The sequence below is a fragment of the Pan troglodytes genome, chromosome 16 (genome assembly GCF_028858775.2).
Source record: "Pan troglodytes isolate AG18354 chromosome 16, NHGRI_mPanTro3-v2.0_pri, whole genome shotgun sequence".
In the NCBI taxonomy this organism is placed as follows: Eukaryota; Metazoa; Chordata; class Mammalia; order Primates; family Hominidae; genus Pan; species Pan troglodytes.
The window spans coordinates 72,151,021-72,169,647 of NC_072414.2; the positions used below are offsets into that span (position 1 = coordinate 72,151,021).

Genomic DNA, 18,627 nt, shown 5'->3' on the forward strand with positions numbered 1-18,627 from the left:
TGCTTTCCTGAGGCGTCCATCTGACCTCTGACTTAGAAACACAGTGGATTCATGCCAGGCCCCTGTGGCAGTCCTGGTCCATGGCTGGAGTTTGGAAATACCTGACCTTTGCTCTCTAGGTGACAAGTGACCTGGGCAGCAGATCAGCTCCAGATTCTAATGAACTCTCCCCCATGTCAGGCTTTTTTTGTAGGCCCTGGAAACAGATTGGGAGAGCCGATCCCCATTTCCAAGGCCCATGAGCACATTTTTGGAATGGTCCTTATGAACGACTGGAGTGGTAATTACTGGAGCTCTGCTCCTGTAGAGATGACCGGGAGGAGACTGGGGACTTGGGGCAATTTCATAGAAGCTGAAGATCTGGTGCAGGTCAAAAGTGGCAGGTGATGCAGTGACTGAGAGTGGGGGTTTGGGTATCAAACAGACTTTCAGCTCTAAGAACTCGGGCCACTCACTTAACTCCTCTGAGCTCCAATTTTCTCATGAGTGGCTAGGGACATGGCTGACACCATAACTAATATTTACTGAGCACTTATGTGTCAGGCCCTGTGCTTAACACCCTACATATATTCTCCCGCTGATCCCTACACGGTATGTGCAATATTATCTTCCCATTTTACAGATGAGGAACTGAGGCACAGGGAGATTTCAGTTAGTTGCTGAACTAAGATTTGAAGCAAAACAGTCCAGCTTCTGAGTCTGAGCTCTCAACCCTTTGCCATACGTGGGAGGAAGATGGCACCGTAAGCCCCAGAAAGTGTCTCTCTCATAGTTTGAGAATGAGCTTCCAGCCCCTTCCTGGGAGATATCCTGACCATCGTTTGGTCATCCTTCTCTTTGCTGTAACCTGGCACGGTGCCCTCAGGACCTCTGTCCTTGGCATTGAATGCTCTTGCCCCTTTGTCCTGGGGCAGCCTGACTGGGGCTGATCTTTGTGGAGATGGCGGTGCTAGGTGTCTCTGCTCCTTGGTCAAGGGCAGGAGGGGGTCATTGGGAGATGCCCTCATCAGCCTTTGTAAGTCCTGGCTGTGCCCTTCTTCTGCAGCACGAGACATTCAGAAGTGGGAGTATGTCCCTCTCGGGCCATTCCTTGGGAAGAGTTTTGGGACCACTATCTCTCCGTGGGTGGTGCCCATGGATGCTCTCATGCCCTTTGCTGTGTCCAACCCGAAGCAGGTAAGCACATTCTCTGCAGGAAGCTCCCAAACCCAGCCCTGCTGCATCTGAGGCTGCTTGCCCACTGAGTGGACATGCCAGGCATGCAGACCATCAGGAGGGAAGCTCTGTGCCCACGGCATGCCCACAGCAGAGTGCCTGGGAGTTCCTGGCCACGATTACTTCCAGGCAGCCAGGGCATCATTCTCCCTTGTGGTTTCCCTGGCCCTGGCACAGTTCTTGGAGAAAACACAGAATTTTGTAACCTTAAGAATCTTGCAAGACCAGGGGATCTGGCCAGTTGGCAGGAGGAGTCCCTGCAGGTACCAACATTGCACAACCTCCCAGGTGGCCATCAAATCTTGTTCTGTGCAAATGGCGCCACCTGGACCCCAACTCATAGAATGCAGCTTGGAGCCCAGCAACAGGGAGTCCCTGCAGCCTCTGGTTCCCAGCACCGCTTGGTCTACCACTGGGTCTAGGCCTTGACCCCTGGTTCCAGTCCTCCCTTCTCAGCCTGTTGCAATCTGCCCCACTCCATCACTGGCAACACCTGGCCAGAGTCACCTGTGACCCGATAGTCAGTGTCATGACCTTGTGTCCCCTTCAGCATGGACTTCCTGTGGCCCCTCACTCTTGTTGGCATTCCCTTACCCCTTGGTTTCTGGCATGTGACCTGTCCTCGTTCTCCAGTGTCTCTGAGTCCTCATGATGCCCCTCTCCAATTCTGACCTCCCTGTGGGGATCCAGGCTGAGCTCCCAGCCATTTGCACATCCTCGCTTGAGCATCTCACCACGCATTTGCTGGGGGCCTCTACCAACACCCGGTGCTGGTCCTGCACCCACACTGCTCTCCCGTGCTCCTCTGCCTCTGGGGTCATCTCATGTTTGCTGTGCTACAAACAACCCTGAGGTCTTTCCTTGCAAGCCAGTTCTAGTGAAGTCCTGTGGGGCTTTCACCCTCATCCCTTGCTCTCTCCTCGCTGCTCCCTGCCACAGCACCCCCTGCCCACCCTGGTCATTTTCAGTCGCCAGGACTTGACTTTCTCTCTAGCCGGCAGCGGCCCTGTCTAGTCTCCCTAGGGCTGCAAGGCCACAGCCTCTCTTTGCTTGTCCTCCAGTCATCTGCCTTCTTCAGAGTCGGTCATCACAGGGTTTTGCCTGCCTTCCTCTGTGCCAGCCCTTCCCCAACACCATTTAGGTACAACACTACTATTCCCCCTCTGAACTATTATTTACTTAATGTTTTTCTTCAGAGTGCCTCCCAGTTTAAACTTAATATATTAAGAAGGGAACTTTATATTCCTACTGGCATCACTAGCTACCCTGTTTCATAACCATTAGTATCACCAAAAACGATCTCATGTCCCGTGGGTGACTCATGTACCATGCTTTGGAAAACACTGCTTTTGGCCAGAGTGCAGGCGTTCTGGCCCAGCCATCCAAGCTGCCTCCCTAGCTGGCTCCAGCACCAGCCAGGGCTGTCTGCTTCTGTTGTGACCCCTCTGCCTTCCAGGGGCCCTGCAATGCCCTTTCAGGCCCAGCCTTTCCTCACAGGCCAGGCTTTGTTCTCCATCTCGGCCCGTCTGCTGCCCACCTTCCCTTTCTCTCCCCTCCCGTGGCTTTCAGGAACATCTCTGGTTTGGCTCCTGTGACCTTTGACCTGCTGATGCCCCTTCCTTGGCTGCATTTCCTGGAGACCCACAGTATGATCCCCCCACTGCTATCCAGGGACACAGTGCTGGGTCCCTGGAGAGGGAATGCTCCTGCTGTCTCAGACCCTCTGCCTAGGGGAGCAGGTGCTGCCGGGGGCCTGGCTGGTATGGGGGCCCAGCCGGGTGAGCTCAGCCCACCTGCCAGTGACCTCTGTGCTGTGCTTTGCCCTCTCAGGACCCCAGGCCCCTGCCGTATCTGTGCCATGACGAGCCCTACACATTTGACATCAACCTCTCTGTTAACCTGAAAGGTATGTTGTAGGGGGACTGACATGGCCAGGAGCTCTGAGGCAATGTGTGCCTGTGTGCCTTGTCCTGAAGGCTCCTGAGCTTTGGCAAGGGTGGGGGCACATGCTACAGCCCTGGAGATGTGTGTGGCTCGTCTAAAGGAAAGAGGAGGGGAGGGGAGGGGACACCCTGGTGCTCACTGGGAACCTAACTGGGCCCATAGGGCATTAACCCTGTCACTGAGCTCTCAGTGGTAGGGCTGAAAGGATGGAGTCCAGGACTTCCATCTTCTGCTTGAATCCCCTCCCCAGCCTCTCCAGGGGCTGCCTGGCTCCTGCTCACATATCGCCACTGACCCTCACTTCCATGGTGGGTGGCACATTTCATTGAGTGCCTGTTTGAAAGCATGTCCTTGTGGGTCTGTTCGCTTGGCTGAGCCCCTGGGGCCACACAGAGCCAGCGCATCAAGACCCCAGATTCCCACCATGGGCCAGCCCCGAGTGTCTTGCAGACAGACCCGAGATCCCCACCCTGGGCCAGCCCTGACATAGACAGGGCCCACATCTCCCTGTGGCTGCTCAGCCCGCCTCCGCGAACAGACCCAATGGGGTGTTGGTAATAAAGAGACTGGCTCTGCAGGCCATGACTCTGCTGCTCAGCTGTGGGACTTTGGGCAAGTTGCCAAACCTGGCCATGTCCTCATTTGTCATCTATGAAATGGGATAATAGCGGCGTTACCTCATGGTGTGTTGTGAGGACCAAACATGTCAATTCATGCAAAGGTCTGGGACAGGGTCTGTACCTAGAAAGAGTCAGGTGTCATTTTCCAATCCCAACGGGGGCCCTCGGATGGGGAGGGTTTGCCTGGTGGCCACACACAGACCTCCTAGCACACTCTGGCCAAATCTCCTTTTTAGCTCCATTCCATTCCTTTTTCTTTTCTTTTCTTCTTTTTTTTCCCCCCGAGATGGAGTTTCACTCTTCTTGCCCAGGCTGGAGTACAATGGTGCGATCTTGGCTCACCACAACCTCTGCCCCTGGGTTCAAGCGAGTCTTCTGCCTCAGCCTCCTGTGTAGCTGGGATTACAGGCATGAGCCACCATGCCTGGCTAATTTTGTATTTTTAGTAGAGATGGGGTTTCTTCATGTTGGTCAGGATGATCTTGAACTCCTGACCTTAGGTGGTCTACCCGCCTAGGCCTCCCAAAGTGCTGGGATTACAGGCGTGAGCCACCATGCCCGGCCAGCTCCATTTCTTTCTTCTGTCTGCTCTGTCTGTACACGCCAGGCTTTGCCATGTCTGTCTCACTGTCAGTTCCAGGGTCTCGGCCCTTCATGAGGTGGTTCCTGTCAGGAGGCGCGGTACACTGCAGGAGTGAGGAGCTGTCGCCATGGGAGCAGGATGCTCCATGGAGAAAGAGCTGTCACAGAGAGCCTCCTGGCTGCCCAGGGCCCTCTGGGAAGCTGTGCTGGGCCCGCTCTTTCAGGTTCCAGGTCAGGAAGCTGAGGCTCAGAGAGGAAAAGGATTCACCCCGAGCCACCTACCTGGCTAATGGCAGGGCTGGGACTCAATCCAAGTGTGTCACAAGTTCTAGGTTGGCCTCCTGCCACCCACAATGTGTGCTTGGAGTATACTTTCTATCTGGTTTTGTCCTCGGTATTCCTGCCTGCCTAGAGGTGAACCTGCCCAGGGGAGGCCACTGGTAGAGAAGGGACAAGATTATCCAGAAAGCACAGTGTCCAGAGATGTAGTCCTGCATTTGCAGTTCTGATGTTCTGAGTTGGGATCTGGGCAAAAGGGTCTGGGGAGGAGCAGCCTTGGCAGACCCAGACCTTGCATGGCTGAAGAGCACACCTGTTCTGTGCCACCTCAGAGGGGAAGTTAGGACCAAGGGAGGAAGCCAGGTTTTGGGGGAGCAGAGGAGCTTTCTACTTATTAGTGCTGTTCAGAAGTGGAACGGCAACAGCCCGGTACCTTGCATGTAGTAGATGTTTAGTAAATATTGTTTAGTACGTTGTGAAGTAGCACACTGCCCATCACCGGAGGAGCTCGGCAGGGGACAGATGACCCAGCTATCCAGAGGACTCCTGAGGGGACAGCAGGTTATCCTTGATCAAAGGTCACAAGTAGCTTTCAAATGGCATGCTATCTCCAGTGGATTTGCGGGTGCCAGGATCACTGTGTTAAGAAGGATTCTGAGGCTACATGTGGACTCAAAGCAAACATGCGCTGTGATCAATTAATGCTGCCTGCTGTAGGTGTGGGAGGAGGAAGTGATGACTCGTGTGCATGTATTGGCCAACCCTGGACCTCCCAGCTCTGATGTCCTAGGAGCTAATTGTTTCACAGACTCTAAGTGAAATCATGTTGGACAATGGGAAGCTTCAGCCACAGAACAATTCTTTTTTTATTTTCCTCCCTGTTGTATGGAATTAAGTTTTCATCAATATTGCTTTTCTTTCCAACAGGAGAAGGAATGAGCCAGGCGGCTACCATATGCAAGTCCAATTTTAAGGTAAGCTTTGACGCTGATCAGACTGCTTTTTAGAATTGAGGGAAAGAGAGACTTTTCTTCCTGGCAGGAACAGGAGGAGAGCATTCCTTTTGGGATATAATGATGGGTCAGCCTGTGGGCCTGGAGATTCCATGGCCTGTCTCTTTTAGGAGTGGCCATGGGGTCACAGAGTTCTCTCGAGATAGAGGCTGCATAAATGTGGCCAGTGATTTTCTTGGGGGAAAATAGGTGTTCCTGTAAAAGTCTAGTTCCTGGTTTATCCTGTCCTGCCAGCGGCTGTATTGATGAGAGTGACTTATTTTTTAAGTGAACTTTTAATTGAAGCATAATATACATAGATAAAAATGCACACATTACTGTAATCCCCGCACTTTGGGAGGCCAAAGTGGGAGGATCACTTAAGCCTAGGAGTTTGAGACCAGCCTGGGCAACATAGTGAGACCTTGTCTCTGCAAAAAGTAAAAAAATTAGCCGGGCGTGGTAGCATGCACCTGTGGTCCCGGCTACTTGGGAGGCTAAGGCAGGAGGATCGCTTGAGCCCAGGAGGTCGAGGCTGCAGTGAGCCATGATCACACCACTGCATTCCAGCATGCGTGACAGAGCAAGACCCTATTTCAAAAAATAAAAATTAAAAAAAAGTGCATATTATACATGTACAGCTTGAAGAATTTTCCTAAAATGAACATCCCTGTGCAACCAGCACCCAGATCAGAAATGGGAAATTTCCAGCACCTCAGCAGCCCCGTGGGGCCCTCTAGGTCACTTCATCACTCCCTCCAGCAAAGGTCACTCCTCTCCTGACCTCTGTTACCATGTATTATTTTTTTTCTGTTTTTCAGTTTTATAGAAATGGCATCATAAAGTAGCATGTATTCTTTTCTAGCTGGCGTCTTTGTTTTAGTGTTAGATTTGTGAGATTCAACCCTGTTGCTCTTTGCAGTGACAGCCCATTTTTCTCATTGCCTTATAGTGTTGCACTGTATAAATATTCCACAACTGACTTAATTGTTTTTTTTTTTTTGAGACGGAGTCTCGCTCATTGCCCAGGCTGGAGTGCAGTGGCGTGATCTCGGCTCACTGCAAACTCCGCCTCCTGGGTTCATGCCATTCTCCTGCCTCAGCCTCCCGAATAGCTGGGACTACAGGTGCCCGCCACCATGCCCGGCTAATTTTTTTTTTGTATTTTTAGTGGAGACGGGGTTTCACCATGTTAGCCACGATGGTCTCGATCTCCTGACCTTGTGATCCGCCCGCCTCAGCCTCCCAAAGTGCTGGGATTACAGGTGTGAGCCACCGCGCCCGGCCAACTGACTTATTTTGTAAGTCACATCAATTCCACAATCGATGGACATTTGGTTGTTTCCGTTGTTTTTGGCTATCATAGAGTTACTGTGAACATTTTAGTACACACCTTTTGGTGCACATATGTGCACATTTCTGTTGAGTGTATATCCAGTAATAGGCTTGCTGGGTCATAGAGTACACGTAGACTCAGCCTAGAGGTACTTCCAAACAGTTTTTTGAAGTGGTTATACCAGTATATACTCCCACTCGCAGCATGTAAGCGTTTTGCCTGCTCCACATCCTCGTCAGCTCTGGTGGTGTTTGCCTTTTCGTTCAAACCGTGCCTGGGATTGTGACTTCAGTTTGCATTTCCCTAATGGCTAATGCAGCTGGGCATGTTAGTCATATGTTTATGGTTCATTTGTTTCTTGGCCTTTTGAATATCCTCTGAATCATTGAACTATTCCTAGTTTCCCTAATTTCCCTTCTAATTTAATATTATTCTGGGCTCCTTAGGGCTACTAAGAAGAAATTAAGGGGCCTCCTTGCAGGGGCTCGTGGGCAAGAATCCATCTTTTGGGCTTCCTATGCCGGGATGTGTGGCTGTAGGAATGGCAATGTGAGAAGCTGTGGCCTGGGACAGGCATGGGCGTGCATTGCGTCTGAGCGTCTCGGTGGGCACGTGGTGCCTTGGCCCCCTCTGCCCACAGCCTGACCTCCCACAGCTCTCCCTCGCTCCTTGGCCTGCCCTGACATCGTATTTGAATCATTCAGCTCCATTGCCCAGTGTCCATCCCAAGGCCCGGCATGGGAGAATGGGAACGAGGGCTTTGCTCATGAGAAGCCTCTGCTGTGGTGTGGACTTAGATTCTCCCACTACGGGACTGGAAGGTGTTCCCAGGGCAGAGTGGAGTGTTGTACACAAGGGCATGTTGCAGGCTGAGGGACTGAGCAGTAAGGTCAGCCCTTAGGGGATGCTGCTTGGAGAAGGTGGTCAGTGTGGGCTTGAGGTAGCAGAGGAGCTGAGGTTGGAGCTTGTGAAGGAGATGGAAGAGCTTGGGGGAGGTCTCTGGGCAGCTCCCCAGGAGGACAATGTGTCCTTGCTATAAGGGACTGGAGAGAGCTGGCTGGGGGAGCTGGGGACCGGGGAAAGGCCAGGGAAGGCAGTCGTGAGCAGGGCAAGCTGTGCCCAGCTGCCTCCGGGATGCTAGGCTAAGCCTGCAGCTGCTCATTCCACCTCGCGTCCATTGCCCGCAGTACATGTACTGGACGATGCTGCAGCAGCTCACTCACCACTCTGTCAACGGCTGCAACCTGCGGCCGGGGGACCTCCTGGCTTCTGGGACCATCAGTGGGCCGGTGAGTATCTGGCTGCACTGAGGGCTGCCCACGCAGAGCATCCCTGCTCCCCACACAGCCCCGAGGGCCCTCAGCTCAGCCTCAAGAAGAGATTTCAGGCCCGAGGTGGGTGTATCTCACAACTCTGTCTTCCTCATAGCCTTTCTCTCTGGGTGCAGGAGGGACTTCTCATCCAAATTCAAACCTAAAGAGACTGGTGTGAGAACGGAAGCCTGGGTCTCTGCCTCTGTAGGGGAGCAGCGCAGTGACACCTGGGGAGGAGTCAGGAGACAGTGATAGTGTCTTGGTTGTCACCATCTCACACTTCACCCTCCCAGGATGAGGTGGCCATGCTGCTGTGCCCCTTCCCGCCCGCTTGTCCCCCTGTAAGCCTGTGGGAGTCACAGAACCTTCAGAGATGATGACCTTGGGGTGGTGCATGTGTCACTCACTTCCTGCAGGGGCCTGGCCGAGCCCTCTTGTTCCTTGAGCTGTCGACAGGAGGGTGTTAAGCATCACGATATCTGGGCAAACTGCAGCCTCCAGAGCAGGGAGGGGATGCTGCAGGGGGCACTGGGCACTCTGGTCAGGGATTCACTGATTCCTAAACAAGCGATGTCCTTAGTGGAACCATTGCTGTCCCCACAGGAAGAAGGGGCAGAGTTCCATGTCTCAAAGGCATCTCTGCAGTGATCCCACCAAGGCCGAGGCAGGGTCTCTGAGGGGCATGAGGGCCCCCTGCAACTTCTCGGGACTCCCAGGTCTTGCTGAGCATGGTCCATGCCAGAGCCAAGGCATAAATTCACGTTATTCTTTCTTCCCTTTCCTGTGATGAAGGAGCCAGAAAACTTCGGCTCCATGTTGGAACTGTCGTGGAAGGGAACGAAGCCCATAGACCTGGGGAATGGTCAGACCAGGAAGTTTCTGCTGGACGGGGATGAAGTCATCATAACAGGTGAGGGCTGCCAAACCCAGCGGCTCGTCTTCCTCCTTGCCCGCCATGCACTGTTCTAGCTGCGGGGCGCTCCTACCTGGCCATGAAGCCATCTGTTCTCACGCATCCTGACTCTGCCTCCCAGAGTCTGTGCCTGCTTGTTCTGTCCTTCCCCACAGCTATGGCTACCCGGGACTTCAAGTGTGAGTCTCCCTAGGCCAGAAAGACTGTAGACATTCTGCTTGGTCTCCCCTCTCCCTGAGCATAGTTATAAAATACTGGCAGGTTCCTCAAGGTCTAGACTTTGCAGCAAACCCCCTGTGCAGACACTTGGTGACCTATGACTAGGATCAAGGAAGGTTCAGCTGAGTTAGTGACTGAGGCTTCGCAGCAGCCTGTTCCAAGGAGGTGAGGGTGCCTCTTAATTCTTCTGGGGGGGCCATTCTGCCTACCACATTTTACTAATAGAGGGAAAGGGCACCATAATGGTTAGCAGCACACTCTTTAGAGCTGGAAAGATTCAAGTTGAACTCCCAGGTCCCCCACCAGCTGTGTGACCTTCATTAAGTTATTTAGCCTTTCTGAGACTCAGTTTACCTCATCTTTAATTTTTTTTTTGTTTTTGAGTCGGAGTCTTGCTCTCTCATCCAATCTGGAGTGCGGTGGCACAATCTCAGCTCACTGCAACCTCCGTCTCCCAGGTTCAAGCGATTCTCCTGCCTTAGCCTCCCGAGTAGCTGGGATTACAGGCGCGCTAATTGTGTATGTGTCAGTTTCCGTGCTTAACTAAAAGCTTGTGTTAGTTTCCTGTGGCCGCAGTAACATAGTACCGCAAACTTTGTGGCTTAAAACAACTGAAATGTATTCTCTCACAGCTCTATAAGGTACAAGTTCAAAATCCTCGTGTTGGCAGTGCCATGTTCCTGGAAACTCTGGGGAGCGTCTGTCCCTGGCCTCTTCCAGCTTCTGGTGGAAGCCTCTTTGGCTTGTGGCCACATCACACTGATCTCTGCCTCCACGGTCACATTGTCGCCTCGTCTTCTGTCTCATCTCCTTTACCTCTCTCTTATAACACACATGTGATAGCATTTAGAGCCCACCTAGACAATCTCCTCATTCTAAGATCCCAACTTAATCACATCTCCAGAAAATTTACTATATAAGGTAACATTCACAGGTCCTAGGGATCTGCCGTAATTTAGTCCACTCCAGAGCTCTTGGAGAGCAAAGTTTAGTCCAAGTAGCAGCCACATAGTGCATGCCCAGTGTGGCTGTTGGTTAGTTCTTTGAATAAAGTGGATTTGGTAGAGAAGATGCAGGCAGAGCTCAAAACAGCAGATGATACCCATTATTAATCAATAAATACCCATTTTGCTCCCATTTCTGCAGCCTAATTATACCTCTCTAATTTGAATTTGACAATATTTACTGAACATCTGCTAGGAGCCAACCATATTGCAGGCATGTCCACCTTCCTTATTTCATTTTCTACTCACAATAGCCCTTTGATGATATAATATCATTGCCCCCATTTTGCAGAGTCGAAAACTTAGGCTGATAGAAGGCAGGTTACTTGACAAAAGTCCCACAACTGGGGAAGCCAGTCTGCAACCGAGGTCTTCTGATTCCCCTGCCAAGTTTGTTTCTAGTCTTTCTGCAATGCTTGCCAGACCTACCGCAGGCCTTTGGTCACGGTTCTGTGGATTGAGTGAAAGCATTTTCTGAAGTTTTGATTTGGGGAAAGGAAGGAAAGAGATGGTGGCAGAAGAGAAAATGATGGCTTTAACTCTCTGTTGTCAGTGTGATAAGGGCCCCTGACTAAGCCATGCTAGACCAGGCAGCTGTCCAGGGCCTGGGAGAAAGGAGGCTGGTATCTAGCAGTTGGAATGCACATGTGTTCTTGACATTTGAGCCAGAGAAGGAAGGAGAAAGGAGCCAAGATGCCATGAGAGTCATTTCCATGTTTGTTTGTGTATACAACGCCTTACTCCGGAAGGATTTTTGGAGGCCAGCAGAGGAATTCAGGGAAAGGCAGTTCCTTGGATCTGAAGAAGCACATGTTGGCAAGTGAAGAGGGAAATGGGAACAGATGGGCAAAATCCCCTGGAACCAAGAAAGAAGAATTATAATTTGCTAAGAGGAGAGGCATACATTATGTGTTCATAAAAAGAAAAAAGAGAATTTCATACAGAAGCGGACACTGAAAAACTCAAAAGAATGCATATTGCTAGAATTTGGGCTAAGCAGGGGGTAAGCAGAGGAGCGGGCAGGTGGAGGTGGTGCGTCAGCTGTGTTACCTTGTGCAAAGGTTCCGCGCATTGGCGGACGGCTCTGCCCTCACCTTCTACGACTTCACTGGTCACGTGGCCCTGCTGAGCTGCTTTCTTGCTTGAAAGCCACACATGGTTTCTTCAGCTCTTCCCGGCTTTCCTCCTCCTTCTCTGCACCTGCTCAGATGCCTTTATGGCTGCCTCTCATTTCCCTGCTTGCTCTTCACGGATGCTCCTTCCCCAAATCAATTTCTAACCATTGGAAACGCGATAGAACATTCAGAAGTGCTGGCATCAGCCAACGCCGCAGCACTTACTGCAGGCCAGACACTGTGCCAAGTGCTTTACCTGCAATACATTTTCTATTCCAAACAAGGCAGCTACTCTTACTGTCTCTATTTTTCAGATGTGGAAACTGAGGCCCAGAAAGATGCATACTTACCCAGGATCACACAGGCAATAAAGAGTAGAGCCAGGGTTTGAACACAGGCAGCTGGGCTCCAGGAGCTGTGCTCTGAACCCTTGTGTCCTGTTGCCTCTTTAAATGGCGCAATGAAATTCTCATTTCTGAGAGAGTCCAAAAACCACAAAATCTTCAGCAAGAGAACAGGTGAAGTAAACAAACCAAAAATATCAACAAAAGTCTCTGATCGTCTTCGTTTAACTCATCCATCCCCTAGTCTCGCTCACAAGCCCCATCTGGTGTTCAGCTTGCAACTTGCAAGGATGTGTTCTCGCAGGCATTTGCACGGATGGCTCTGCACTGCTGGACGCATGCATGTCTCACTCTCCTTCAGATCTTTGATTTGTTGATAGTTATGGTTTGTTGTGGATTCTTTCTTGGTATCTGACATTATTTGGAAACAATATCTGAGCAAAAGTCTTTCGTTTCTTTCCCTGCGTCTCTCAGTGGTGGCGTCTTTCACCTGGTGTTCCTGTGTCTCTGTTTATTCCAGTTTCTTTCCCCAGCATTATTGCTTCCCTTGCCTGGCACAGAATTCCTGGGCAAGGCTGACCAGGGGTCCCAGGGTGTAGAAGCGGTGACCCTTCTCCTTCAGGACCATGGTTGGGAGAGGCTCTTTAAAAATGCTGCAGTTCCGAGTTAGTTGTTTTGATAGATGTTTAATAAATTTCTGCTGGGAGCCAGTTTTACTTTAATAGGCTTTTTTTTCACCCCAGTGGTGTGGATATTTCTGAGCATTGAGGTGGAAAAGAGACTGACAGAAAATAATGAAAATGAGCAACAGAATAGGTGAAGGCATTGCTCTCGACAAAGGGCATCCCTGCATGTTGTCAGCATGTGGGTCACGGGGCTTCTTAGGGCCCCCCAAAGGACAGCCTCACTGAACAGATGTGACAAATGCATCTTGTGCCTGAGTGTCTGAGCCTTTGCACGTGTTCTTCCCTCTGTCTGGAATGGCATTTTCATGTGTCTTCCCTAATGAACTCCTAGCTACCCGTCAAGGCCCAGCTAAGATGTCCCCCCTTCCTGCTCCCTTTCCCTCCATGCTGCTCGCTCAGCACCTGTAAGCATTTCTCTGTATCTCTCGTCTGGACCTCCCACTCCCTCTAAGTGGACCCCTCTCAAGGGCAGAGATGGGCTTCTCTCTGCTTTTCCATCATCCTTGTTGAAATGGAATTAAATGAAGGAAACTAATATTTATTAGTTTCTGAGATGTGCTGGGAATTTCACTGAAATATTTAGTCTAATCCTTACATCCTTGAGAGATAAGCGTTGTTTTTCTTGTTTGCAGATGAGGGAGGTGAGTTCTGAAGTCAAACAGCTTGTTCCCAGCCACCCAGCTCATAATGGTTATAATGACTGACACTTACAGGGAATTTCAAATGGGGACTGGAGGCTGTTCTCAGAGTTTTCTATGCATTTGCTCCCATCATCCTTGCATCAGTCCTGTGCGGTGGGCACTATCATTAGATCCATTGCACAGATGAAGAAACTGAGGTCTAGAGGGACCCAAGGTTACAGAGCCAATAAGTAGAGGAGCCAGGCTTTGACCTCAGGCATTCTGGCTTCAGGCTAATTGGCAGAGCGAGGATTTGAACCCAAACCCATGTGGGGAGAGTTGACCACTGTATTAGTCTGTTTTCACACTGCTGATAAAGACATTCCTGAGACTGGGTAATTCATAAAGAAAGAGAGGTTTAATGGACTCACAGTTCCACATGGCTGGGGAGGCCTCACAATCATAGTGGAAGGCAAAAGGCATGTCTTACATGGTGGCAGGCAAGAGAGAATGAGAGCCAAGTGAAAGGAGAAACCGCTTATAAAAACATCAGATCTCATGAGACTTCTTCACTACCATGAGAACAGTATGGAGGAAACCGCTCCATGATTCAATTATCTCCCACCGTGTACCTCCCACAACACATGGGAATTATGGGAGCTATAATTCAAAATGAGGTTTGGCGCGGGACGGAGCCAAACCATATTAGCCACAGGAAAGCTGTTGAGCCTTGCAGTGCCTCTGAGGATCCCTGGCTGTGGGGTGGGCCCAGGTTCTAGTCCAAGGGCTCCTGCGTGCAACTCTGCCCAGCTTCTGTGGAGGGTTATTCTTGTGTTTAAGATATGTGTGTATGATTCTGATGGCACCTTCCTGCCTCGGGCCATCTGTGTGCTGACGGGCACTGCCGCTGCCTAGGTGTTGGTTCCGGTGAGCCCAGCAACTTTGTGACTGATCCTTGTCCTCCTCTGTTCCAGGGTACTGCCAGGGGGATGGTTACCGCATCGGCTTTGGCCAGTGTGCTGGAAAAGTGCTGCCTGCTCTCCTGCCATCATGAGATTTTCTCTGCTCTTCTGGAAACAAAGGGCTCAAGCACCCCTTTCAACCCTGTGACTGGGGTCCTCCCTCGGGCTGTAGGCCTGGTCCGCCATTCAGTGACAAATAAAGCCATTGTGCTCTGAGGCCTGCACTGCCGCAGATGCAGCTGTGCCCACTTATGATCGTGATTTGATCCAGTGGGTCAAGGTGTGTAAAGCCTCCCTGCCAGATATTCATTAATATGTTTTCTCACTCTTACTAGTGAGGTCAGGGGTCTTTGTGGGATTTTCTTATTAGACATCCCAGGCCTCCTGGTATTCCATGGAATATGAAAACAGACTGGCACCTGTAGTAGTCAGGGCTCTCCAGAGAAATAGAACCAAGGAGAAAGAGATCGATTTATTGATTGATTGATTGATTGATTGATTTTAAGCAAATTGGCTTCTGGGATTCTGGAGGGTGGCAAGCCCAAAACCTGCTGGGTGGGTTGCTGGCTGGAGACCCAAGGAAGAGCTGCAGTTTGAGTCTGAAGCAGTCTGCTGTCAAAATTTCCTCTTCCTCTGGGAAGTGAGTCATTGTTTGGTGAAGGCCTTCAACTGATTAGATGAGGCCCAGCCACACTGTGGGGGTCTCCTGCTTTACTCCACTGATTTAAGTTTTATTTCACCTAAAAAGTACTTTCTTAGAAACATGTAGAATAGTATTTGAGCAAATATTTGGGTACCTTAGTCTAGCCAAATTAATACAGAAAACTGCCCATCACAGCACCCTGCATGTCCAGTGTTTCTTGGGGCCAGCGGATGAGCACATATGGGTTGTAGGCTTGGTTCATGGGCCCCGTGGCTGTGTCTCCACACTGTAAGCCTTGGGAAGAGCCTCCGAGTCATGGGTGAGCACCTGAACTGTGATGATGGCAGAAAAGGACCTAGCTTTTCACCTCTTGCAAGCCCACCAGAGTCAGGAGAGTGAGCTCTGCCCCATCTCTTCTGTCCCAACCCATTGCACACAGGAAGCCCTGGTTCTACCCTAGTTCCTTGGTGATGACAGCAGGGGAGTATGCCCTGCGACCTTTCCTGGGCCTGATGAGCCTTATACCGGGGCCTAGGGGGATAGTTGAGGATGCAGAGCCCATCCGTCAGATCGCGCCATTCATTCATTCACTCAACAAATCTTTATTGAGCACCTTCTGTGTGTTAAGCACTGTTCTAAGGATGAGAGGCACAGCAGTAAACAGAATAGCCCATTTGAAGCTTACATTCGAGTGGAAAGAGATAGACAATAAACAGATAAGGAAAAGACATGTGGTATGACAGATGGTAATAAGTTTTATGGACAATTGGGAGATGTGGATGCTATTGTAAATGTGGTTAGAGAAGGCCTTAATCCCATAGTGCATTTCTGCTAGAGAGCTGAAGGAGTGAGGGGAGCAGGCCAGATGGATATCTGGGGACAGGGTCCTCCAGGCACAGGAATCAGCCCGTGCAAAGCCCTGAGGATGGAATATGCTTGTCATTTCTAAAGAACATCAAGGAGGCTGGTATTTCTTCCTCACATAAAAGCAACCTGGGGTCAGGAATGCTGGAGTTAGTGTGGCAGCTGCACAGTGTCATTAAAGATACCTCTGCTCTGCCATCCTCGGTATGTGGTTTTTAGTCTCAGGGTTACCTTATGATACAAAATGGCTGCTGGAGCTCCAACTAGTACATCTAAGTTCCAGGCCAGCAGAAAGAGACAACAAAGAGGTGAGGATTGGGAGGATGGAAGGGGAGAACAGCCCTCCTTCCTCCTGAGTTAGGTCATTTTAAGCAGCTTTCCTGGGAGTCCCATACCACACATGTCTTAGATTTCATTGATGAGAATTTGGTCACAAGGCCACACCTCATTACAAGAAAGCCTGGAAATGTAGTCTTTCATCTAAACACATTGCTTGCCCTGTGAAAATTGGTTTGATTGCCCTAAAAGAAGGGGAGAATGGATACTGGGGGACAATTAGTAGTCTCTGCTACACACAGGCTGGGAAATACCATGCTCTGAGGCTAAACTGCTCCCCGCGGACTTTACTTCCTAGAGCTATGCTCTAGGGCCATATTCTCCAGTGCTTTGCTGATTTCAGTGGAAATGCTGTATAGGGCAGATGTCAGCAGGATCTCCCAGATGCTACTCTCCAGATCAGTGATGCAAACAGTTCTCTGAATTTGGAAGACCAAAGCCTTCCCCAGGATTTTTCTGAATTCCTGGGGCTTATGTTCCCAGGGCTACATCTGCTTCTGTTGACTCAGCTAAAACCCCTGCTCTCTAGGCTGTGTTCTGAGATTGTTCCTAAACCCTTCTCTCCTTGTTCCTAAAGCCTTCTCTCCTGGCATCAACCCACAGGAGTGACTCATCTTTTTCTCAAGGCCCTCACCTGCACATGGATAAAAGGCCCTCATGCTCTGCACAGTAGGGCTTTACTGGAGATCTCTGGGTCACAGGCAAAGGTCACTTAAAAGAATTATTAATCCACTTGTTCCCACTGGCACCAGAGAATGCTGGTGTCATCTGTAGAGATCACACGCTTATCCCCTTGTTGGGCATGTAATGCACTTAAAGGGCTTGGTGATGTTGGGAAAACCCAATGGACCTGCCCCAGAGTCTGAAACACACACAGGGCAGAAAGAGCCAGAAACGTTCCTGGCATCAGATTCGCTTAAGAAACCAAACTAATGGATGTTAATTCTGGGTCCAGCCTGGGCTTTACTTGGCAATTACTTTTCCTTAATCTTCAGCGACAAGAGCCTCTTTGTTTTACTGTCTCCGACTCCAGAAATGCTCACTGCCAGCCCCACATGACAAGTGACTTTAATGGTCTTTAGTTTTGGAGATCTACTTTATTGAAACCTATCTGTGTGTAATAATATGAAATAGACAAGAATGACTTTCAGGGTCAAATTTCCTCTGTTTGACAGTGATATTTTAAGGACTAGAAGCATTTTGACCAGATGAATGGAGCTTTCAGATGGGATGATGAGCATCTCAAGGCAGGTTGGCCATAGTTATCACTATATCTTCCTTATTAATTTGTATTCCATTTATGCTTCCTGTTTTTAACCAGTGGCCCATTCGGAATATGAATGGATGACTGTGAAACTGAGAGTAGAGTTCATTTGAAACTTTACCTGACCAGGAGGAGTCAGGCCAGAGGTGTTTCTGGCAAGATGGGGCCCACTGCAGGTTTTATTGTAGGGTGGCAAGGGAGCTAGGCTCAGGGGCACGCTACTGCCCGGGGCCAGGGCAGGCACTAGGGGTTCCAGGGGCTGGGAGCCCCTGTCCCTATTGCAGAGGGGACTGGAGGAAGAGAAGCCTTGTTGCCCCCACCATGGGACTTCTCTGTCCTGAGGCCTCTCACACACATTGGTTTACCTTTGAAACACTGTACATTGAGAGCTCTCCTGAGGGTGAGTGTAGACTTGAACCAAGACAATGTTTTTGAGGACTAGGGAACTTTAGGGATTTTTTCTGTTTTTTTGTTTCGTTTTGTATTTTAATTTTGAGAAAGGGTCTCACTCTGTCACCTAGGCTGGTGTGCAGTGGCACAATCTTGGCTCACTGCAGCCTTGACTTCTCTGGCTCAGGTGATCTTCCCACCTCAGCCTCCCAAGTAGCTGAGACTACAGGTGCACACCACCATGGCCAGGTGATTTTTTGATTTTTTATAGAGACAGGATCTCACTATGTTGCCCAGGCTGGTCTTGAACTCCTGTGCTCAAGTGATCCTCCTGCCTTGGCCTCCCAAAGTCCTGGGATTACAGGCATGAGCCACCACGCCTGGCAATTTTGGGGTGTAAAGTATTACAATTAATATTATCTCAAAGATTCCTGACACCAAAATGGATCTCAAAAGTGGTTCTATTTTCACATTTTCTCCCTTTCTTTAGTTTGGAAGCATATTCCTTTTAACACCCCCAGAAAAAGTAATTTGGCAGGGTTGTATCCTGAAGTACGAATTTGTTTTCTGTGTATCCCCTCTCTTTCTGTCCTCTCAGCAAGATTTCCAGGGCTGTGGGAGTATTTTGCTCTCCTTCCTCCTGCAGAGAGGCAGAAAGAAACTCGTGGGAGAGGGACCAAGACTGGATGCTTGCTTGCAAGCCTGTTTTTGTTTTTTAAAATTCTGCTCTTGAAAACTAAATAAGGCTGAGACCAGTCTTATTTTCAGACTGTTTGCCAACAGCACACCAAAAAGCTGGAGTGACAATTTCTTTCTTGGAGAGGGAATGGAGTAGCATGGCACATCTATTCCCACCAAGGTCATGATCCTGGAAATAAATAGACCTTTGTTGTCTATGATGATTTGATCAATATCTGCCTTCACTGGATTTTCAGCTCCTTGAGGATAGTCTGCTTTTGCTTACTGAAAGTTCATCAGTACCTAGC

The 18,627-nt window shown here is 50.0% G+C and overlaps 1 protein-coding gene across 4 annotated transcripts in view; it reads left to right on the forward strand.

The window, feature by feature from the left end:
- Positions 1–14,602, forward strand: part of FAH (fumarylacetoacetate hydrolase) — a 34,517-nt gene extending 19,915 nt beyond the window's left edge. For 3 of the 4 annotated variants that reach the window (XM_016927080.4, XM_009429582.5, XM_009429581.5), the window contains exons 9-15: positions 181–280; positions 1,046–1,176; positions 3,046–3,121; positions 5,568–5,614; positions 8,156–8,257; positions 9,074–9,191; positions 14,157–14,360. In XM_016927080.4, the coding sequence (XP_016782569.1) occupies positions 181–280; positions 1,046–1,176; positions 3,046–3,121; positions 5,568–5,614; positions 8,156–8,257; positions 9,074–9,191; positions 14,157–14,236 (654 nt within the window). In that variant the 3' untranslated portion in view covers positions 14,237–14,360. 4 annotated transcript variants of the gene reach the window in all.
- Positions 14,603–18,627: the final 4,025 nt, after the last annotated feature.